Here is a 24,324-nt window from a genome sequence, read left to right as displayed (position 1 = left end):
CCCGTATCTGCACAGGTTCCTGGTGTGCATGAAAATACTGAGAGGCAGCCTCCCCAGGACAGCATTACACCCATGTCTCTAAGTCTGCTAGCGAGCCTGCTGGAAGCCACATTTATCCCTACATTTCTAACTGTGGCAGCAGAGTCCTGAAATAGTTTCTATCGTGTCCTTGGCCCTGATGAACTTGTGGATAGCCTTTGGTTTGTACAAATTGAGCTTAACTCCCTCCAGTTGATGTTCCCACACAAATGTGAAAATATACAGGTAAAACTAAGAGGCATATTTATTATGAACCACATTTTAAACACAATCAATTTCATTCCTTATTGCAAAGATAAGGAATGAAATATTGTGACTATTTATTAAAATTCTTCATTAGAAACAGCAGACATGAAAAACTGCTGTTCCTGTGAAGACCTGTCTTCTATGTTCTCTATCATCATCATCAGCTATTTATATAGCGCTACTAATTCCACAGCGGTGTACAGAGAACTCACTCACATCAGTCCCTGCCCCCATTTGAGCTTACAGTCTAAATTCTCTAACATACACACACAGACAAAGAGACTAAGGTCAATTTGATAGCAGCCAATTAACCTACTAGTATGTTTTTGTAATGTGGGAGGAAACCGGAGCACCCAGAGGAAACCCACGCAAACATGGGTCCTCTATGGTAACTATCGCAAAGTGGCCACCTTTGTGAGTGACCGGAGGGGAGAGCAGGTAAGTTGCAGTGAGGGATACGAAGATCCCTCTACAATGTTTTCCCAACATCAAAGATTTTTGGAACTTGTTACATGGTGCAATATAGCAGTTATTATTATTATTATTATTTTCTTTGACTTATAAGGTGCCACAAAGGGTCCGCAGCACCGTACATTACATATACAGAAAACAGAACCAAGACACAACATGATACAGATATATACAAACACAGGTGATAGGGTAAAGCGAATCAGATTATATCTGACAGATAGTGAAAGGGATAGTAGAAATCAGCAAGAAGGCCGAAGATTAATAACAGGGTAAACAGGGCTAGGGAAGCAGGCCAAGAGGTACAGAGGGTGAAGGAACAGTAGAAGGAGCACACAAGGAAAGAGGGCCCTGCTCATGAGAGCTAACATCCTAAAGGGAAGGGGTGACACATAAAGGGTAGTACTAACTAGGGAAGAGAGCCAGGACAAGGAAGTTAGGAGGACTGATAGACTTGAATAAAGAAATGAGTCTTAAGGGCACGCTTGAAGCCTTTGAGAGTAGATGCTAACCTGATGGAACGTGGAAGATCGTTGGACAGCATGGGAGCAGCCCTGGCAAAGTCCTAAAGACAAGAGTGAGAGGAGGTGATCAGTGAAGTAGTGAGGCAGCGGTCAGAGGCAGAGCGGAGGGGGCGGGCAGGAGTGTAGGTAGAGATGAGATTGGAGATGTAGGGAGGGGAAGATTGACTAAGAGCTTTAAAGGTGAGAGTGAGAAGTTTAAATTTAATTCTGTAGGGTATGGGGAGCCAATGTAGTGACTGTTGGAGGGAGACCGCAGAGATAGAGCGGCGAGAGAGAAAAATGAGGCGGGCAGCAGCTCCCACAAAAACCTTAAATTAACAGGATACTTAAATTTACATCCTATTTTTTTTGGAGGGGGGGGGGGGGTGCTGTCTGCAGCAGCACCCTGCATAGTTGTGTTTGGCCGCCGAGGATCCTGCCTGCTGCTCCAATTGTATTTTAAATACAATTGAAGCAGCTGGGTAGCATCTTCTGCCAGCTTCCCAGACGCCAGGCACATCTCTGATTGGTGGATGGCGCTGGCCATTGGGGGGAGTTTCCACACTCTGACTGCTGAATGACTGGAGGAGTGGGAGCTCTGCTAAATCACCCCCCCTAAATGGAAGCCTAGATCCAGCCCCTGTTCACTGCTGGAGCATCTGCTGTCTGTACAAAATTGGGGTGTGGGGGCTGTAAAATCTTTAGGTGCAAATTGCAATGATGGGGTCTGTGCTATGATGCGTGTGGGGGGTGTAATCTCTATTACCCAGTTGTTATAAACAAGAACACACTTCATTGACATAAAAGCCAGGACATGCTGTCCATGCCACCGGTACACTGGGCTGCTGGCTGTATCTACAGATCTCCCCTCCTCTCTCTGGGCATTGTGTGCTGTGTTTACCACTATTAACCAGGAGCGCAGATTTGTAGAATTTGGGCGGGAATCTGGATCTGAGGGGCGTGAGCACCAAACTGTCATGTAGGGGGCGTGGCCTGTCAAAGGGAAACGCTCTTCGTCCTACGGTGGGGGCGTAACTGAAAGCACGGAAAGGGGGCGGTCACCGCGCACGGGGCGGGGCTATGTAAATAGGCATGCCCGAGGATTGTAAATAAGTGCTGGGATGAGAAGAGGTTTATGCAAAGAAGGGGCGTGGTTTCCAAGCTCTGAAAACAGAGCTGGGTGTGGTTTATATAAGTGTGGGGCGTGGCCACAGCGTCGCAAACCCGGCTGTGGCCCTACAGAGTCGCACACGCCATGGCCTGGCCGGGTGTCTCTTCAGCCGGCTTCTTCCTCTTCCTTCTCATGCCGGCGCTGGGCGCCTCCCAGGCCGACTCCCCTCCCAGCCAGGAGCTGCCCCTCATCCTGGGCTTCAAGCTGGAGAGCAGCGACCGCGACACCAAGCTGTCAGAGACGGGGGAGCTGCAGGTGACGGAGGGCAGCCGGATCCAGCTCCGCTTCTATGGGCTGTACCTGCGGCCGGAGAGCGAGCAGCTGCTGGCGTTCACCGAGGCGGCCCTGGAGCCGCAGGACAACCGCAGCTGCCTGGAGGACACCCGGGACCTGCTGCGGGACGCCAGGTTTAACGTGACGGAGGAGGCTGGGGGCACGGCGGCGCTGCTCCGCCTGGAGGTGCAGCTGCTGCGGAAGAGCCAGAAGTCCCGGGCGTACGCGCTGTGTACGCGGCGGGGCCCCGGCCTGCCCTGGACGCTGCACCCGGGTCCGGACAGCCGGGTGCGGGTGCTGGAGGAGGACAAGCCGCTCCTGCCCATCTGGCTGCAGGCGATCATCATCGCCGTCCTGCTCTCCCTGTCCGGCATCTTCAGCGGCCTCAACCTGGGGCTGATGGCGCTGGACCCCATGGAGCTGCGGGTGGTGCAGCGCTGCGGCTCGGACCGGGAGCGGAGGTACGCCGCCAAGATAGAGCCGGTGCGCCGCAAGGGGAACTACCTGCTGTGCTCGCTGCTGCTGGGCAACGTCCTGGTCAACACCACGCTGACCTCCCTGCTGGACGAGCTGATCGGCTCCGGCATCGCCGCGGTCATCGCCTCCACCTCCGGCATCGTGGTGCTGGGGGAGATCGTGCCCCAGGCCCTGTGCTCCCGGCATGGCCTGGCCGTGGGGGCCAACACTCTGTGGCTGACCCGCATCTTCATGGTGCTGACCTTCCCCCTGGCCTACCCGGTCAGCCGGCTGCTGGACTGCGTCCTGGGCCAGGAGATCGGCACCGTCTACAACCGGGAGAAGCTGCTGGAGATGCTCAAGGTCTGTGGGCTCAAATACACCTAGTGCATGGCAGGAGCTGCTGGGACTTATGGTTCTACAGCTGTTTACATGTGAAGGTTGACGTGTCACTTGCACTAAAGCTGCAAATGCAGGATGAGTGATGTCAGCAGTGTACAGGACAGAAGTTGAGCTGCAGGCGTGAATGCATATTGCTAGTTTTACACAGTGACAATATCCGTTGTATTCTGTTTATTTATTTGTTCATGTCAATCATCTGTTTTCTTTGGCTGTAGTGATTGATGTGCTCTATACCATGAGGTACAGGTCTCCTTTGTGTTTTTCTGGCTGATTGTACAGCGCTCATGTACCTGTGGTTTTGGGGAGATATGAACATGTCCATATCTGCATTGTGCAGCCTGTGTATTGTGGTATAGGGTATGTCTGACAGTGACCTTCTTTTGTGGTTCAGGTTGTCAGGACTTATTTTAGTCTTTTAAAGGATACATTTGTTTAATGTCTTTTTAACGTCTCTCTTCTTGCAGGTTACAGAGCCGTATAGTGGACTGGTTCGTGAAGAGATGAATATCATCCAGGGAGCGTTAGAGCTGCGCACAAAGACTGTGGAGGATGTGATGACCAAGGTGGAGGACTGCTTTATGCTGACCAATGATGCTATATTAGACTTTAACACCATGTCCAGCATCATGGAGAGTGGCTACACCCGTATCCCTGTATATGAGAACGAGCGCTCCAACATTGTTGACATTCTGTATGTGAAAGACTTGGCTTTCGTGGATCCAGATGACTGCACCACTCTGAGCACCATAACTCGCTTCTACAGTCACCCTGTCCACTTTGTGTTCAGTGACACCAAGCTGGATGCTGTGCTGGAGGAGTTCAAGAAGGGTGAGTATGAGATGAGTGAGTTGCACTTGATCGGCTCCTGTATATGTCGGCAGGTCTTTCTGTCCCTTGGTTGTAGAGTGTCGCAAGGAGCCCTACGTTTCATTTTTGCACTGTATTTTGAAACAAAACGATATAGTAGTTATGGTCAAAAACAAACTGCAATGTGTGCCTGCTGGGTTATAGCTGTTATGGATTAGTTTCGTACTATAGTATGATGATACTTTATTACTTAGGCCAGCAGTATAAATACTACAAGCTTTCAGATAAACTTCTCTCCACCCTAAGCTAATCTATACTGACTTTACACTTATGTTTGAGCTTGTTACTCGGTACTACTTCATCTTCTGATGAAGTTTAATCAGATTCCATAGTACTGTTACTTCCTTACACCTAGACTAATATGGGTACAGGCAGGGGCAGGTTGGGGGGCTCTGCCCCCTGGACCAGTCCCATAGTGGGCTACCGTCGGCTGGGTCACTGCGCCATCTGCATTTTCCCTCCCCTTTAAAATGTCCCTAATAGGCTGCTGAGTCAAGTCTTGTCCCCTGGGCTAAACTTTGCCAGCCCTCCCCTGGGTAGAGGTACCTGGTACAGGTGTATTGGTGACACGTATATTACCCTGTTATACTCTCCCAACCAGCAAGAATGTTTAAGAAAATAGTTATACAGTATGTAATAAAACATTAGTAATAATAACAGTATGGGCTATTATTGTTGTTCTGATGCTGAAGCAGGGGCGGATCTAGGAAATGACTATACCCCGGGCGATGTAGGAGGAGGGGGGGGGGCGGCGGCGGCGATTTAGGCCCCGCCCCCTTTTCGTCTTCCAAGGCTGCCGGCGGCTGCACAGTATGTGCAGGTCCGTTCAGCAGTGACAGTGTGCTGCCCCGCTGCTCTGATTGTGTACCCCCCCCCCCCCCCTGGATCCGCCACTGTGCTGAAGTGACCTTGTGTACAAAGTGAAGTTGGCACTAACAGGTGCCCCTTACCCTCTCTTGTCTTCCTCTTTGTCCAAAAGTCATTAACCCTTCAGTAAACATTCCAGGGAGTGAGCAAGTTATACTTCCAAGGTTGTAATTACCTGTCTGGCACTCAGTGTATAATCTAATATCTCACACACACTGCACACATTGTGCTTGTGTTGTAGCAGAGATTATTGCGCAATTGTCGTTTTAATTATCTCTGTATTTGTTTTCCATGATTAATGTTTGGATGGTGTGTATGGGAGAGTTTTCTCATACACTGTGGTGCTGTAATCCAGACGTATACACTAGATGGAAGGATTAGGTGGGGATTGGACGTGATGCTTGGGTGGTCCGTGTTACCTACCACATGTTGTAGGTGGTATTCTGGGGAGTTACTGTTATATCTATGGCGGATCTATGGATACTCTGTGACTTGTTTCTTATCCTCCATAGGAAAGTCTCACTTGGCCATTGTACAGAAGGTGAACAGTGAGGGAGAAGGAGACCCGTTCTATGAGGTGATGGGGCTGGTGACCCTGGAGGATGTCATAGAGGAAATTATCAAATCGGAGATTCTGGATGAATCAGATCTTTATAGTAAGTTTTTGCCACCATCTGTGAACGGTCACTTTGTGATGTGAGGGCATTTGGAAGCACAAACTCCTGTATCCATTATAAACATCAAATTGTGGAAATAATACACTTGTCTTGGAAAGCTGTTACTGATTAGGAATTCTGGGTACTCCTATTTCTTCGAGTTCCATCTCTTAAATTATTCAAGAAACAGAAAATGTTTGTCTACAAGGACCATTGAATTACAGTACAGCTGTATGTAGAGCTTATCTGCTTTAGAAAACAGGCAGCTTCCATTGTGGCACAGTGGTTAGCATTGCTGCCTCTCAGCTCTAGGGTTGTGGGTTAAATTTTTGCCATGTAAGTTCTCTCCATGTATGTATAGGGTTTCCTCCCACACAGTCCAAATATATACTGGTAAGTTTAATAATGGCCAAAAATGGACTAATGTGTGTATGTTGGGGAATGTAGACTGTAAGCTGTAAATGGAGCAGGGACTGATGTCAGTGATCACACAGAATACGTGGCTGCCTCACCCTCTGCGACAATGCTAAGTGATTTGAGTCCTATTGGGAGAAAGACACTATATAGTATTATTAATGAATAAAATAATTATTATAAAATGTAGACTTGACCAAAAATCATGTTTTCGATAAACTTCCCACCGCACAGGTAAAAGGAATCCAGCGGGGTAGTCCAGAGATTGACCACTATATTCACGTCTAGGATCCAGACTATGATGTTTTCCCATGCGATGACTGACATGACCCAATCATAGATCCAAGGCTCAAGCTGTGTGAATGTTTTGCACTAGTTGATGCCACAATGTACCACTTCGTGTTGTCATGTAGTGGGCACAGTCAGACTGGGATGTAGTTTCACAGGGAACTTTGTAGCATGCCATTCACACACTAGACTGCTGAATTATATATTGTAGTCACTGCTGTAGAGTAACAGCATGTACGGTCACCCATGGGCTGGACAGAATATAATATAGAGGAATGACCTTCAAAAAGCAATGTAATTAAAACTGATTTCTTTTCTATGAAATATAAATGTCCAGTTTCAAATAAGTAGTCTTGTTCTGGGCTGGACAAATATTTACGAGAATGCAGCCTGTCAATTAAAACGCCAATTGATTACCTAAATATCCACACCCCTTGCTGCAGTACTTGGTAGAAGCACCTCCCGGCTGTCAGTCGGTTTGTGTACGCCAGAGAGCAGTTTTCACCCACTCTCCTTTGTGGTGTTGCTGAAGTCCCAGTATGTGGGATAGGGGCTGTTAGAGAATCGCAGTTTTCAAATCATTTTACTGACTCTTTATGGGACTGACTCTGGGACATATTTTTGTATTGTGTTTCAGCCACTCCACTGTGGCTTTATGCTTTGGGTCATTGTCCTGCTGGAATATAAATCTTCTGCCGAGTCCTAGGTCTCTTGCAGACTCCTGAGATTTGCTGTAATTTGCTCCATCCATATCCCTCTCAGCTGCTCTATAGCTTTATGCTCCGGTCGCCGTGCTAGAACAGTGTTCTTGGGATGAATTGCAGTGTTAGAATTGCACCTAATATTGAGGCCGAAATGTGCGTTGTCCCCTGGACAGTTTCCTCCATCTCCGCACTGCCAGGGTTGTCACAGTCACAGAGCTCTTGGTGGTCTCCTGAGCTAGTGCCCTTCTCACACGGTCGCTCTGTGGTGGATGTCCTATTATGGACACACTTGTGACACAATCTCTCTCTTCCTATGATGGACTTAACAGTGCTCCCAGCATATTGTGATTATTCTTGTAGTTATTTTGTATATTAAGTCTATTAAATCTTCTACTCACAGTCTTATATTCAATAACCTTTTCTTGGGTTTGGTTTGATTTTTCTTATGATGAAGCTCTTGTCTGGAAATGGACAAACCGACTGTGTTTATATTTATTAGTAAATAAAAGAAAAAATATGTTGCATTTTATGTTTGACATTACACAGTATAGTTTGGCGATCATTCCAGAATAAATCAATTGTTGGTCCTAAGAAAATAGTGGGTGAAAAGGGCTAATATTTAATTATAACCACTCTGGGCCTCATTTAGTAGTAAAGCAAAACAAAGAGCAAATTTGCTGCTGTACAAACAATGTTGCGATGCAAGTGTGCAAAATGCATTTATTTTGCACGCAGGGAAATTGCTGTCTGTTTTGCACATAACACACAAATACTGGGCAGCTTTATTTTTAAGTTGGGTAGACACTGCAGAAAATTACTGCAGATGCGATTTCTGTAACAATTTTACCAACAACTGAAAGTCCCGATGAGCATGCAGATTCATGCGTACTGTCGTTTGTGGGAAGTTTATAAGACCACATCAACAGATGGGATGTGTTTTGGTATGATATAACATGATTGTGGGAGTGTGCACACTCTTGCAATATCTGACCAATCGGTCGTGAATCATGTGACCTGCTCGATAATTGCATAGGTGTGTACTCAGCTTTACTCTGCAATTTAGAGCTGACCTAGGACACGCCCCCTCAACTCTAAATCTGTCTGCACATTAATTTTGCTCTCCCTGCTATACAACATTGGTTTGCCAAGGTGCAAATGTTGTTGTTTTTTTGCTCCTACCACTAATTGAGACCTATAGATAACGTTTAGTGGCACACATCATATGCTTTTAATGTACTTTTAAACAAATTGTGTTTTTATTATGCTTTACACACATTATTTTCTCCTGTTGACAGACAGAGACAACCAAGCTTTGTGTTAAGTCATGGGTGTCACTTTATACAATGAGAATTGAACAGTCACTGTCCCCTCTACTCCAATATGAATCAGGAAGGTGATTGTGTCTCTGAGCAAAGACAAAATCACCACGTTTTATAGAGAGATGGGATATTGCACATTGTACATTTATAGTGATGATAGACTCTATATAGCTACATACAGTTTGTGCATAATGCTAACAGCCTTATTTATTGCTTTATGAAAATAATAAAGAATGTCAATGACAGAAAAATACTATTCTGCCCATAGTTATTAATGGGTTTATTTTAGGGCAGGTCAGTTTTAAAGGTTCTTTGAATAGGTAAATGATATACTTGCACTATACAATAAGACTATTATAAGTGATTTAGCATCTCAGGGGATGAAAAGTTAAACAAATAAAATAGTCTGGAGTAAGGAGCTGCTGGGATCTGTGCAGATGGGGATGGATTACTGTGCTGATCTGAGGGATCAGAGGATGTGACGGCTGAGCGCTACCAAGCAGACTGGGTGGGCGAGTGGCGTTCTCTTACCATCACTTTGTTTGTCTAGCACAGTCTATCCGGAGCCACAACACAAGGATTGTAAAGGAGGGAACTGCAAGCTTCCTTGTAAATAGTCAGTATTATTAATAGCTGTGTAGTAGCCTGAGAACAGAACAGTATTCAGTACAAACAAATGATTTCACTAAGGAATTAAACGTTACACTTACAGTGAACGTTGGCTTTCTGATTCAAAAAATGATTTATTTAAATAATAAAGCATTTTTTTTCTTACTGCTATCCTGGGAAAAGTGAATGATTGAGGTGGATTGTGGTTTTCATGGTGATATTGCCAGTGGGCTACCTCTGATGATCACACGGCTATCTTCAGCAGTGACCCTTTGAGAGATCGAAGACCTATCTCTAGCAAATCCAGAGGACTTTTCTCTGGTTGATAAATAAGACCTATTGTATGTCCATTTATGTGTGCTCCAGATATCCATTCATAAGTAGGGTGCACAAAATTTTGCATCTTTATAATGCAGCCAGTCAAATCTAGGAAAATAATCTGATCTTTGTACACATTGAGGTCAGTGACTTACCCCAAAGGTTTAAGAGACTATGGTAAATTTCTAGCTGCTGTGGCCTCCTGGATATGGTCCATACCAAGTAACACTACCAAGTATAATAACACCAAATCATTCAGCATTCTGAAGCCGGATCATCTGTACGATTAGTTGGCTGCATGTCAGGTCATGTGCTGCAAACCTACATAAACCAATGGGCTGCCACTTGACACACAAACTTTTTTTTTCTCAGTCTTTAGTATTGTCCTAGTTTTAAAACTTGTTTGTTTTTTCCATCCAGCAAATATACATTTTAAGAACAATAAAAAAAAATTGTGTTGTCTTGGCGGTATCTGTTAATGGGCCTATCACATTGCTGTTATATATGAGGTAGCCAATAACTGATCGTTACATATGCAGATTAAGATTGGAGACTTGTGTGTCAGGCAGCTCAGGACTGAAGCTGCTGGTCATTGATCAGTCACCTGTCGCTGTATTTGTAGGAATTCTTGCCTGTTGAATACAGCAATGCTCTGCTACGCTGGTACATTACCTACTCTCTCCTCTTCTCCTCCCTGCAGCTGATAATCGCAGTAAGAAGCGCGTTGGTCGTCGTCAGGACAAAAAGGATTTCTCCGTTTTCAAAGACCCCGATCATGAACTAAGAGTTAAAATTTCCCCCCAGCTGCTCCTTGCTGCCCATCGCTTCTTATCCACAGGTTAAAACCTACACAATTAATGGTTCTCTCATTGCATCCTTACTAGTCTCCTGCTTACTCCTGGGTTGATCTCTCTGCAGAGGTGTCCCTGTTTGCACCCACCCTGGTCTCGGAGAAGACACTCTTGCGTCTACTGAAGTATCCAGATGTAGTGCAGGAGCTGCATTTCAATGAGGATGACAAGAAGGCCGTAGAGCATTACCTGTATCAGCGAAACAAGATGGCCGACTACTTCATCCTGGTCTTGCAGGTGTGATTATAATACTGAGTTACTGCCAGTTGGGGGTGCTGAAAGGGGTTGGAATGGTTATAAGGCAGGCCTGGCCAACATGTGGCTCTCCAGGTGTTGTGAAACTACAAGCCCCAGCATGCTTTGCTAGTAAACAGCCAGCTGATAGTCGTCGGGGCATGCTGGGATTTGTAGTTTCACAAGACCTGAAGAGCCACAGGTTGACAAGGCTTCTTATAAAGGATACTAGCAGTTTGTAGTGGTATGAGAAGATGTAATGTAGAGCGGTTGGAGGAGGTTATACCTAAAGTAACAGGACTTAGCATAACTTTCACTCTTCATTCACAGGGGAAGGTTGAAGTGGAGGCTGGGAAGGAAAACATGAAATTTGAGTCTGGAGCCTTCTCCTACTACGGTGTTATGGCCATGAGCGTACAGTCAGCTAGTGGTGAGTGCTTCCTGTTTCTTGCTAACTAACTGGCGCTCAGGTTTCCAGATAGCAACATCTCTGCCTGATCTGGCAATGGATTGGAAACTACAGTATTGCTTCCTCCTTATTTCCCCATTTCTTTTCTTCCATCCTCCCCCAGCTCCTGTCCGTCATATAAAGGGGGTCTCTGTTTTCAAGGTTAGCAGGTAAAGGACTGCATGTGTATGTACATTGTGTGCACGCCATTTGCACATACTGCAGGGACAGTGTCTGGGTATCGCTTAGTAATATTCACATACAGCCGATAGGAGAACAAGAAGCTTGTATAACCTTGTGTGGAGCTGTGTGTATCATTAATAAGCAAGTTGTGTTCCAATGAAATAGTTGCTCTTTCTCTTTGTCCGTCTTGTCTGAATTTTAAAGTTCTTGATTTAACCCTGAAGGGTTTCGGAGGCGCATGTATGAGTATTTGTCACTACAGGTACTTCATCTTTTACTGCTGACTAGTTGGTGTATTAATAGTTGAATCCATTATGGCTGTGTGCTGGCTTCTAGAGTCCAGTCCATTTCTCTGACCATCCTTCGTGTTTCTGGGCTTTCATCATAGCTTTACAATAATGTACATTGCCATGCTGGTTTCTAACCCTAGCCCTCCCCCCGCCCTCAGCTGCTTATTGTGCTGGTAGCTCAGTGACCCATCCCAAGCATAGCCCAATATGGGAAGGGGCCAGACTGCAATGCCTCCCCAGACAGCCCCTGTCCATAGTTGATTAAAAACATTATGCTGGTCATTGTCCACATTACCATGGTGCCCCGGATTGTCCACCACTTCCTATCCTCCGTCAGTGCTCCTAGATCTTAGTACTGGTGCCCACAAATATCACAGTCAGGGGTAAAGATAGGGGAGCACTATGCAGCGAGTCCTGTGGCCCTAGCAGAATTGGGGATGTGCAGGTATAGGGATATGGTCGTTTTTATTTTGTTTTATCAGAAGCAGATTTAAAAAAAAAAAAAAAAAAAAAAAGATTGCTCAGAAATAAGTGTTGGTTTATACTATACTAAACCACCAAGTAATGGTGCTGTTGTCTTTTTACATTACAATCTGATCTAGAATTCTTCCACTAAAGTACACAGAAAAGACACGCACTAATTTTTATATAAATCGTGTGTGTATGTGTATATATATATATATATATATATATATATATATATATATATATATATATATATATATATATATTTATTAGCTAATAGCTTAAATCTTCAAGTTATAAATAAGTTGGATGTAACTACCAACATTTTAAAAATAATGATCAATTTAGCAGCTCTTCCAACACACCCATGAGGTAGTTGCCCAGTGTCATTTTTATTTTTATATTATGTCATCCAAATCCATCCAGTGGAAGGCCCAGAACAGTCTCCCTGGGTCAAAGTTCTGCCCAGCGTACATCAACAGGAGGTCTGACTGGCACCCTAACCCCCCTAAAACCTGACTAGGATCCAACTGGATCACATCGTGTTTGGGATGAAACAATCTGTGCAGGGATGACCGAATCTATAACCAGACAGATAAGCAGACCAATGATTTTGGTACTTTCCTGTTATCTGGAGCCATTTGGAAAATGGCTATTTTTTAAAAAATTATTTGAAAAAAATGATTAAACCGACATTCAAAAATGAATTTATTCACTCTGCCTTCTACCGAAAGAGAGGCTGTGGCATTTTGCAAAAGAAAGGAATACTGCCAGCTAGGACGCTGTGTCAAAGAAATCATGAAATGAAGCTCTACTTTGGTTCGTGTATTTCCTGGAATTGTAGAAAATCTACTTGTCGAAAGAAGGTCAACATCCGCCAGGGAAATTGGTTCATCGACAGTCGTCTACCATTCGTTACAGCCATTCACTTCTATTACTGGGCCAAGGAATTGACATCAATGAAGTTGTGCAAAGGGGAATTGGGCATGAACAAAAATACAACCTTCAACTGGAACAACTACGAAAATCTGCGCCAAGTGCCTCAATCGAAACAGAAGATCGAAGGATTAATTGTCAAAATCGACGAGAGCTTGTTTATTAAGCCGCTGGCAGTGGATCTTCGGAGGACTCTGTCGGGTGATGTACAAGTGCTTTTTGGTGAAAGTGGATGATCGCAGTGCGGAAATGTTAATAATGGCGATTTTGGACTATATTGAAAGATGCTCTATAATTTACTCGGATAGTTAGCGCACCTACAAGACGAAAGAACTGGGAAAGGCCGGAATTCAACATTTCAAAGTAAACCATTGCTACAGTTTTGTAGATCCTGACACTGATGTCCATACTCAGAGCGTTGAACGACTGTGGGGATCCGCTAAATGGCGGAATAAACGTCCTAGAGGAACAATGCGGCAGCATTTGAAATCTTATTTAGCCGAAATCATTTGGAGACTGGAAGTTGGAGAAGACAACGTATTCGAGTCACTTTTGGACCCAATTAAAATTTTCTGGTCTCCATGGCATAAATTAAAAAAATGGCTCCAGATAACAGACAAGTACCTGATTTTTATATGTAAGATAGATACTGTGTGTGTTGGGCACTCTGCTGTCCTGTCCTGCTGCTTCACGCTGATGTTAAACACAGTGTGATAAGGATTATTCCTACTGTTCCAGGGAAGGACTTGTTGCTTCAGCTAAGTTCATGCTTCCAGATTTGTTGATGTGTATATATATTTTTGTTTATTTTGATGAACTAAATGTTTTTTTAAGGTATTGCACTATGTTGCTATTTTATATATTGTTCTGGGTTCACAATGAGGGATGCAGAATACACTGAAGAGTTTTGGATCTAAAAGAAACCTATTGAGAAAGGAGATATGCACTTTATTATATGATTGTTGATACGTAGACTATTTATCACAGGTGACGTGTATAATACACTGCAGCATTCAGTCATTGTTTTTCCTCTATTCACTGGAAGATGATATTCATGGTGGAATTTCACAGATAGTTTGAAGGAAAATCTTCTGGTATAAAACACTGTGTGTGGTTTTTACAGGGGTGTTTAATTTGAGAAAAACAATATTGTGCTATTTTTTTCCCTATTCTGTTTTGGGTTTGTATATATGGAGCCTGGGATCTGTATGAGAAATACTGGATCACCATATTATATAGATGGGCTGTTGCTGTTTGATGGATCATGTGGTATACAATTTTTATTGTTTGAAATAAGGTTGCAAGTCCTAAATAATGCACTAGGAGGCGCCTTTTTATATTTTTCTAGAGTATATATCTATTGATCTATAGATATATACAAACACACACACGGCAGTGGATATTTAGAAGCGGTAGTATAAGAAATGTAAGTGAATGGAATTTGATATACCACCGTATACCAGCCCACTATATGTGTGCGCACATTTATACAATATAATTCTTGGTGTGTTTAGTTTGCGGTGTAGTATTTAGTATGGAAACACCTGGCTAGTTGAGGGTCACCAAGCATATTTGAAGCTCAGGCTTCCACACAGGTGTGGCACAAGCATGAAGTATGTAACTTCCCAGCATTGGTCGGTCATTTATAAAAGAAACAAATCATGGCTACTAGAAGAGACCTCGGTTGCTTGAGAAGTGGAGTAATTTGGTGCGAATCTGGCAGGAGCTTCAGTGACCAAGATGGTTCAACTTCCTAATATTTCATGTACAACTGAGTCTCTGAGCAAAAACATAATCGGCAAAGATCTTTGTTGGGCAGAATCGCATATACCAGGATCCTGATACCCGGGACTTAATTCAAAGTGCAAAGCATATGAATAACTGCAGATCTGTGGTATGAGCAGCAAGTTTCATAATAAATGGTCTGAGAAAAGAGTCACAGAGCAGGATATCACAGTGCTCATCACACCGGACAATGTATGTTTTAGAGCTCAGCGGTGCTTGAGTTCAGGCAATGGACCACTGAGCAGCAACTCAAGTTCTCGACAACTAGAGGAGTGCACGTCCTACAGTGGTGTAACAACAAATCAGGTCTCGTCAAAACCTGAATATAGAAGTCCCTGTTGGTGAAGTAAAATAATGCGTTAATAAATAGCTGCCTTTATCCAAATAAGACGGTGGCAGCACAGTGGCCTAGTGGTTAGCACTTCTGCCTCACAGTGCTGGGGTCATGAGTTCAATTCCCGACCATGGCCTTATCTGTGTGGAGTTTGTATGTTCTCCCCGTGTTTGCGTGGGTTTCCTCCCACACTCCAAAAACATACTGGTAGGTTAAGTGGCAGCTATCAAAATTGACCCTAGTCTCTCTCTGTCTGTCTGTGTTAGGGAATTTAGACTGTAAGCTCCAATGGGGCAGGGACTGATGTGAGTTCTCTGTACAGCGCTGTGGAATCAGTGGCGCTATATAAATAAATGCTGATGATATATATGTTTATTAAACTAGAACTCAGTATCTGAATATTTATACAGTATGAGACAAATATCAGAACCAATATAAGAAGACTAAATCTAATGTGCAAGCAGAACAATCGGAGCTTGCTCAATCTAAGGGTTCCAGCAGCAAAAACTATATTTAAAAAAATATGTACAGACTAGTAAATGGCACTAATAAAAAAACTAAAAGGAACCAACAGGGAAAATGTTTACAGCCGATTAAACAGTCTTATTATGTTCAAACTCTCAATCAGTATATCCTCATATGCGATGCCAAAAAGAAAGGAAACACCGCCAGAATCCATAAAGTAACGTCTAGTAAGGGGAGTTAGCTAATTAGTCCCAATCATCTGCATGCATGACACCATTGGTGAAATACGATGGATAAACGCTACATGCAAACACGGCAAGAACTTATACTGATGAGGTATATGATATTTTCTATTTAACCTCTGATTGCATAATGAAAGAATGAAAAGGTCAAATACGTGGGTGAATTGTCACTGATGTACACAATATCAAAACACAACTCTCAAAATCGCTTTCAGAACATTTCAGAAACCTCCACTCTCCAAATCGTAAAAATTGGCAAGAGGCAAAGAAACGCGTCGGTGGTAGATTCACCACAATTCTATTTACCAGCTGGAAGTTACATGTTTGTAGCTGTTGAGCAGCGGTGGTGGTTGTATTGGATATAGTATCATCGGCACAAGTTTCTTTCCCCGCGAAGCTCGCCAGTTTTGTATAACTGGCCCATGAAGAGTATAGGAAGCAGAGGACGAGCAGCTTTCTCTAGGACAGTGGGTCCTTAATCAGCTGTCTTAATCGGTGGTCTCATTGTTTGGCTGGAGGGGAGCACCTGAAATGGAGGAGGCGATATCTGTGTATCTCCTTCTAGGGGCGCTCTGCACTGAGGCTCCTGGTGCTGGTATTGGTGAGCTCCTGCCATATCTATGTTCCTGGCTAGAGGCAGAACTCGTATTGACTTCTTAAGCTGAGCCACTGGGTGTAGATGTATATTGTTCTGTGTGTGTTGTTTTTTTGTCTCTTCTGTTTCTCATATGGTTGTTGACCTATTTCTTGAACTGCTGCTACAACAGTAGCAGCATCGAGGGAACCTGTGTCTTTCCATATGACATGTCTACACAACCAACGCTGGATTTTATCCTCTTTTGCGGCCAAATTAAATTAATTTGACCTTGGAGGATATTGCTCTGAAAGACTAAGTGGTAGCAAGTGGTTGTTAATAATTACTTTTCTGTGGTTCAGCGTACAGCATATCTTTTACATATCACAGAGTATCAATAGAATGCATTAGCTGCGGAGAGATATATTTATCAGCACTGGTTTAGTCTGTCTGTTCAGTTGTATATACACTGCCTTACATTTATTGCGGTTTTGTTTGTACGTTACCAATTTATTACTATTTGTAAACAATTTAAAGATTTACATCATTGCAGCTCTTGGTGTTTTGTAGTGGGACAAAGAGTTGGAGATGGATATTCTATGGTTTAAATTGCGAGTTAGAACTTTTTCCTTTAAAAATAATCTTGTAGTTCCCAACTGATCAGTTTTATTTTGAAAACATTATTGATTTTTCTTTAGTCTGTATAGTGATTTTCTATGTATGTCTTTTGCCGTTAGGGTACTTCTTATCTAGGAGCTGCTATAATAGTATTCAAGTGCGTTATTTAGTAGTTTTATGTAATGTTTGATTGTATTTCTTGTTGGTAGCAATGGATATAAATCCCTTATTTACATACCATTACAAGAGGTACATAATGAATGACCACGTTGGTACATGCCTTCGGTAGAGCTCCAATTTTTATTTCATGATTCAGGGACATTTTGTAAATAATCTGTATTTTTTTCCTGTCCTAAAAAAACTAGATTTACATTTTGAGGAGTGGCATAATTTCAGACTTAAACCTACAACATGCCAATACTGGTTTATTGGAAGAATCATTACTGTAGAATTATGGTGGACCCTATCTGTCTGTCTGTAGAGTGTGGTGACTGACACTATTCAGTTGGTGCGATATAAACCTTAGTCTTCTAAATAAACTTCTGAGACAAATATATTGCTAACAGGGTATGTTCTCCATAAGGTGCCTGAGATGTGTAGTATTGGGGAGGATGGTATTACCTTATAGTACTATTAATCTATATATATATATACATACATTTTTAAAAATGTAGGTCTGACCAAGTTTATATTCCTATATGAATCCTATAAATTCTGATTCGTACCTTTTTTAATTGACCTTGAAGATTTTGACTATAGAACATTATTTCACTGTGTATCTCATCGAATTACTTGCATAACTATAAAGACTGATCTCATAGCAGCCTAAAGAATAGCTTGACATAGGATGGTGCAAGTAAAAATTTCCCCCATAGCATTAGACACCTTCGTAGATGAAGTTAGGAGTAAATACATATTCTGTGGGGTTGTGAATATACATTTGTTCAACCATTTAAAGAGTGAGCTAATTACAACCAAAACTCCACCACCGCCTGGCCAACTTCATGTGATATGTAAGAGGACATCTAAGCTTACTCAGGTAAAAGTCTCTACATGTACCTGAATAATTCACTGTGTACAGCATTTGCCATGGATTTAGTTTCCTGTCTAATTATTTGTCTGCTGCTGTACATTTATTGGGATAGTGCATGCTTGTTTAATACTCTCTGTAAAGCTGGGCCTATGAAGACGGGCGATCCTGCTGTTCAGTAAGCAGGATCGGTGTCTACTTTGGCCATCTGTCTGAGCAGCCAGATTACTTCTGGCCTGGCTGACATATGTTAGTGGTCAGCATATAGCTACACACCGTGTAATAACAGTCTGATTCAGGAAAGAAGAGCCCCATGTATGTTACATCCTTAGTCTGTACAGCCACACCTCACTGCACATTGGCACAGGGTCTGTTGTGCAATCACGCGTTGTCTTAGCTGAAAGGATGGCTTCATAGTGCTTGGCAAATGTACAGCCAGGCATTACAGCAGGTGCCAGCAGTATGTGAAGAGATTGGGACAGAACTATTTCAACTAGTAACGTGAACATATGTAAAAGTCCCTACACCTTGACAACTCTGTTCTTGTATTTACATTTTTTGAACAACATGGTGCAAGTTATTTTATGGTCAGTCATCGGCCGCTATCCTGAGGTCACCTACATAAACAACCTACTAACACTCACTAATATGCATGTAGTAGTCACGTTTAGTATACTGTCAGCTGTTTCAGGCCGTGTGAGTGACTGACTGCAGTGTTCTTCAGTAGGATTAATGATAGGGAGTCTATGTATAGGATCGGATCTCCCACACAAATCACATCTTAAATATCTTCATTTCCGATTAATTCCTGAACCTTTAAAATGTGTATCAGAATGTTGTCAGTAATTCATTAATATGATGTAGCTTCTATTTTTCGTTTAGTGGTCGTTTTATATCTGTCATAGGGATAACTAACAGGACTTTGTGTCAGAAGACTAGTCCCGTCCGTCCGTCCCCCCCTCCTTCATTTTAAATATTGTGAAATCCTGACCAGCTCCTGAAGTTTTGTATATAAAATTGTTGTGAATGTTACTAGTAGATTGTTGCATTTTAGTGCATAAATTCAGGAATCGCAGAGACTAGTGGGATGTTTTCTTGTATAGCACCAAGTGGCCGTACAAATGCTACATTTTTACAGTTATGGTATAACACTATTTTTGCAATATTTACAGTTTAGGGTAAGTATAAAACACACAGACCACCAAAAGTGAAATAAGTTGAAAGGAAATGAATTCTGAAATAAACACTAACCAGTGTGTAGTAAGTGGCTTCGTATTTTAGGAAGTGGAGCAATGACTTTTATGTTTAACAAAACAAAAAATTGTTTTGCTTGTTTTCTGAATATTGCATTCAGCAGGTCAGTATCTGTTTATACTCTGTAGGCTTCTGCCTGCGCTCTCTTCCTTAGATGTTTAGATGTATTCAGTATTAGCTAAATGTACACAAGGGGATAACGTGCAGTGTACTGTGATAGGGGACGGTTGCTAAATATAAAAATTACCCAAAGGGTGGAAAACTGAGTTTCCTTCAAATAAACCTCTATGAACTGATGCCATAGAGTGATCTGATAAGCTTCTGCCCACATGGCTGTAATATTGTATCTCACCTGTTTGTGATCTGTTTCCTCCCCCGCTCCCGTGACAGAGCTCCGCTCCCCCTCTCACGTGGGCAGCTTGAACAGATCTTCATCCCTCAGCCATGAACGCTCAAACTCCATCTCTTCAACCATCAGCGGCAGCAACACACAGCTCAGTGTTCAAGCTCAATACACAGCGGACTTCAGTGTCCGGGCCCTCAGCGACCTGCAGTATGTAAAGGTGAGTCTACAATCATGTGGTGTTACTGGTTCTGGAATTCTTGTGTATATTGGATCAGTCCGCTGAATCTGTGAATAAAAATGGACAAAGAATTATATTTTAGCAAATCATAAAAAATAATGTTGTGGGTGGACTGGCTGGAGTATATTGTTTTGTTTTTTTGGGTTTTTTTTTTTGGGGGGGGGGGGTCTTAAAGGGATGAACCAGACACAACTAGTTTGGCAGCTTTTGTCCCCTTTTCAGTTGCTTACTAATGGTCTGTTATGGCAGATGAATGAGTGGAGTAATTATGCAGAAATGCCTATATATGAGAATGACAGGTTATATATGGGACATCATGGTGTTCTGATGATAACAGTGGTGGACACAGAGAAGCTGTATGGTAGCAGAGCACTGATTTTTAGGTATTGGCAGACTACCTGGCAGGCTCTCCTCATAGTAGCCCAAACATCTCTGCCAGCATAGGTGGACCTCCAGCAGTCTATAGAACAGATTTTCTTCTCACTTCATGTCTGGGCACGGTCATTACGAGTTCCTAAATTTCATATTTAGGATTGGATGGTATATTTTTGTATGGTCATGTGTAAAACACTTGCCAAATTGTCATGTGTCTAGTGTGTAACTGGCTACACCTGCTTTGTGGTTGGATTGCTGCCACCAGAGAAGCACAATGCCCTTTGTATCTTATTACCCTGGGTGTGTGACTTACACTTTGCCAGGTTATGTCTACAGTGCCAATCCAGCATCTGCACATTACTGATTCTTACAGAGACTATCTAATCATAAATGTTTATGCATCAAAATCTTCCCTGTGCCTTTTACAATGTAAATAAATATTTCCTATCTGCCCTGGGATTTGCCAACTCTACAATCCGACTTGAAGCAGACAAAATGGTATGGTAATCTCCTTTTTCTTTTCAGATCACAAGGGAACAGTATCAAGGTGCCCTGATGTCTTCCCGGTTGGATAGTAGCCCACATTCCCCTGAGGGAGGAACCCACAAGCCTGATGGCACCTTGTCAGAGCACAGTGAGGTTTTGGTGGACGAAACAACCAGTCTTCTTAACCAGAGAAACTCTCAGCACAGCCTGCATCACAATGCAGTTTGACAACACCATCCGCGCTGTTGTAGCATTGCTCTGCCTGTTTTTTTGTTTTTTTTTAACCCGTCGATCAGCCTAGAGAAACATTTTGCAATATCTAACCGGAAGAAAGTGTGACCGTGCACTGCATGCAAAGCTTTACCTTACATGTGACACAGCAGGCTCCCATGAAGACTAGAGGCTGTGGAGCTGCACTTGTCGTGTCTGTAAGGGGGCAGCTTTGCAAGCCTTCTCCTGTTCAGGAGTGTTCATTAAGATGTTCTCCAGATCTTCAGAAGGGGGCATTAATCAGAGCAATGCTCTGCAGCGCTGGACTATAGAGACTTGTCTAGAAGAGAACATGAGTCTACCAAAGGGGAATTGGCAGAGCAGAGGCTCTGCAGTACTTTGGGAACGGTATGATGCTGTGCAGAGCATCAACTCAGGGAAGGATTTCTACATGTGCACTGGAGAGCCCCAACTCTAAAAAGGGGATCTATTTGTCTTCCGTGGGGTGGGAGAATGGGTAGCGCTTAGTCTTCCTATATATGTGGGTGCTGTGCCCACACCATTGTTCATTCTTCCACCACCACCTGTCTGATATCACAAAAGGGGCCACTGAATGAGTGAAGCCTCTGAGAAAAGTTGCTTGTGATTATCTGATACTACTTTGCCCTGTGGTTTGCCGGTATTCCGTATGGAGCTGATGAAGGCCTCTCTTGTATGGCGAGAGGTCTTCTGTATTACTAAAGAGTGTGAAAGTAGTTGAAAGAATTGATAGTGTAACTTTCCATCAGTGTTTAAGGCTATGGCAGTGGCAGGTATCTGGGTCATGCTGAATCTTATCAGTATCCAGAAGTAACTAGAGATTAATCACCAGTATTGTATTCTGGACACCTGTTGAGTATTTAGGACTAACAAGGGAATATCTACATTACTGACAGTATGTGACCAGTGCTTGACTCTATCACTGACATGTGCAGGGTTTAATGGGGGCAGATAGATCTCTGCTCTGTGGTAGCCGAGAGAACCTTTTCACAAGCTACTTTTATAATCTTATTTGTTTACATGAAAAAGTTTAGTTTCGCCCCTGAATAAATGTCGAATCACCTATAACTTCCACTGGACTACAAGAATAGCTGACTCTGTCCCAATCATGTCCTCACTAGTAACTTACATTGACACATCATTGAAAACCAAGATAGGGTTCAAACAATAGAATTGTGGCACTTGGCTTATTCTAGATTTATGGTATCAAGGATACACTGGGCAGCACATATAGTGCATTGTCTGCACCAAACTTCACCCCTGTGGATCATTAAACCCCCCCCCCCCCCTTACTGGTCCATATCAAGCACTGCTCCTGTCTTTTTTCCCCTATTGCACTACATCACTCGTCTTCCCAAAAAGATTCTCACAGGGTTATTTTGATCATGTGGGGTCACTCTTCCTTTTTGAAGTAGATGCGAGTGTTTATTTTTTGAAGTTCTCTTTGCACTTTGCTTGTTCCGCGTCCTGTGTTGGACCCATACAACAAAAGCCACAGAAATTGTATTGCTGCATATTTCTACTAAGTTGAGACAAGGAGGAAACTGATGGTTGGATAAGATATAAACAGGTACATTTGCAAATCATTTTAATCCAGAATTGGTGGCTTAGTGTAGTCTGTATGACATATACACACAGACATTTCATTTTTAAACGTCTTTCTGCTGTAAGCAAGACCCGGTTTTCCCTTTAATGGTACGTTAAATGGAAGGTGTCCATGCCAATGTGTTCTTGTGAAATGCACCAAGGAAAAGTGTGTGGTCACATTACTGTAATGACATTGAGTAAGCACCAGATGGCGCTTTAGAAAAATTGTCCTTTTGTACAATCCCTCTTCATTCAATAGTGCCCCCCCCCCTCCCATTAATACTTCAGTGGGGTCTACCATTAACTGCGGTTTTCAGGTAAAGCTAAACCTCGTCCTTATGACAGCCAATTTTGGACAGGTAAAATAAGCCTGCTCAGGCAAAACAAAATGGTAATTAACGTTGTACCGAAAACAAACATTAGCAGCATCCAGTCAGGTTGCCGCATCCGTTAGATACTGGGTTGTGGACGGCCATGATGATGTAGCCTTGTTAGAGACACCCCTGCTGTAACACTAATGAGGACGGAGGCATTACTGAAAGAGAAGGGTATAGAAACCCTTTAAGCGTAACCTTTACTCACTCCTGAGCCCTTTTATGGACTGAACCAATGTTCACAAGAATACGCATATTCACTAGGAACTAGTAACATCATTGAGATATAGGGGGGTATTCAATTGACGACGGGATCGCCGAAAATCCCGCGCTCCAAAGATATTACTGTTAATTCGGTAATATCTCGCTGGATTTCAGCTCGCGGCTCCCTGAGCTGCGAGCTGAAATCCAGCGAGTAAATTACCGTATTAACGGTATTTATGCACAGGATAACTGTATTAACGGTAATATTTTTAGAGCGCAGGATTTTCGGCGATCTCGCCGTCAATTGAATACCCCCCCATAATGTTTGACTATTGGTTCAGCCCACAAAATGGTTGTCTTGTATAGGTGACAGGTATGCTTTTTTTTTTTTCTCTTTCTTTTGTTGCTGTGTTCGTTCTTTACACTAAAGGAGTTTATATGAAATTTGGTTTCCTAAAAGTGTGGTGTAACAGTATGCACAAGCCATAAACAGTTTCCTGTCGTGTCTGCAGCTGCTGGATTGTGGAGCGACAGGTCAGACAGAACCTTCTTGCTCAGGGACTGGAAATGAAACAGAATTTAGAAATTAGAACCTATTGCCGTTTACTGAGTTCCAGAAGAAGGGAATTTTTTTTTTTCTAAGGAGTGGTGGTGGGTGAAAAGAAGGTACAATTTGAGATGATTGTAAATATATAAATTGTTTAATTATTAAAGTGTAATTAATCTTGCTTCCCTGGTCTTCGTGCAACAGTTTGTCTGTGTTGTGACAAGTTATGGATAGGTGAGGTTGTGCATCTTAAACACTATATAGTCTCTTGAGAATATTAGTTGTGGACATATTTCTATGTCTGAACTGTTTCATCTCATATTCAAATTTTAACTCTGCTCCTTAGAGACAGCTTTTGTCTGTGTGTACTAAATGCAATACCTGTCTTGCACACTTAGGGGTACATTTACTAAACTGCGGGTTTGAAAAAGTGAAGATGTTGCCTATAGCAACCAATCAGATGCTAGCTGTCATTTATTTAGTACTTTCTACAAAATGACAACTAGCATCTCTTTGCTATAGGCAACATCTCCACTTTTTCAAACCCACAGTTTAGTAAATATACCCTTTGGGTATTATTATTATTATTTTCGTTTGCGACCACAGTGT

At 42.8% G+C, this 24,324-nt stretch overlaps 1 protein-coding gene across 1 annotated transcript; it reads left to right on the top strand.

Moving 5' to 3' along the window:
- The first annotated feature begins 2,454 nt into the window (after nucleotides 1–2,454).
- On the top strand, nucleotides 2,455–23,896 carry CNNM4 (cyclin and CBS domain divalent metal cation transport mediator 4). Its single transcript, XM_075207340.1, has 8 exons — nucleotides 2,455–3,519; nucleotides 4,023–4,386; nucleotides 5,805–5,948; nucleotides 10,301–10,438; nucleotides 10,519–10,688; nucleotides 11,016–11,115; nucleotides 19,700–19,872; nucleotides 20,794–23,896. The coding sequence occupies exons 1-8, from the start codon at nucleotides 2,512–2,514 to the stop codon at nucleotides 20,980–20,982; spliced, it is 2,286 nt and encodes a 761-aa protein (XP_075063441.1). The 5' UTR covers nucleotides 2,455–2,511; the 3' UTR covers nucleotides 20,983–23,896.
- The last annotated feature ends 428 nt before the right edge of the window (nucleotides 23,897–24,324 follow it).

This window comes from Mixophyes fleayi, chromosome 4 (assembly GCF_038048845.1).
Source record: "Mixophyes fleayi isolate aMixFle1 chromosome 4, aMixFle1.hap1, whole genome shotgun sequence".
Lineage (NCBI taxonomy): Eukaryota > Metazoa > Chordata > Amphibia > Anura > Limnodynastidae > Mixophyes > Mixophyes fleayi.
Note: the sequence above shows the minus strand (reverse complement) of the source record. Positions and strands in the feature narration are given on the sequence as shown.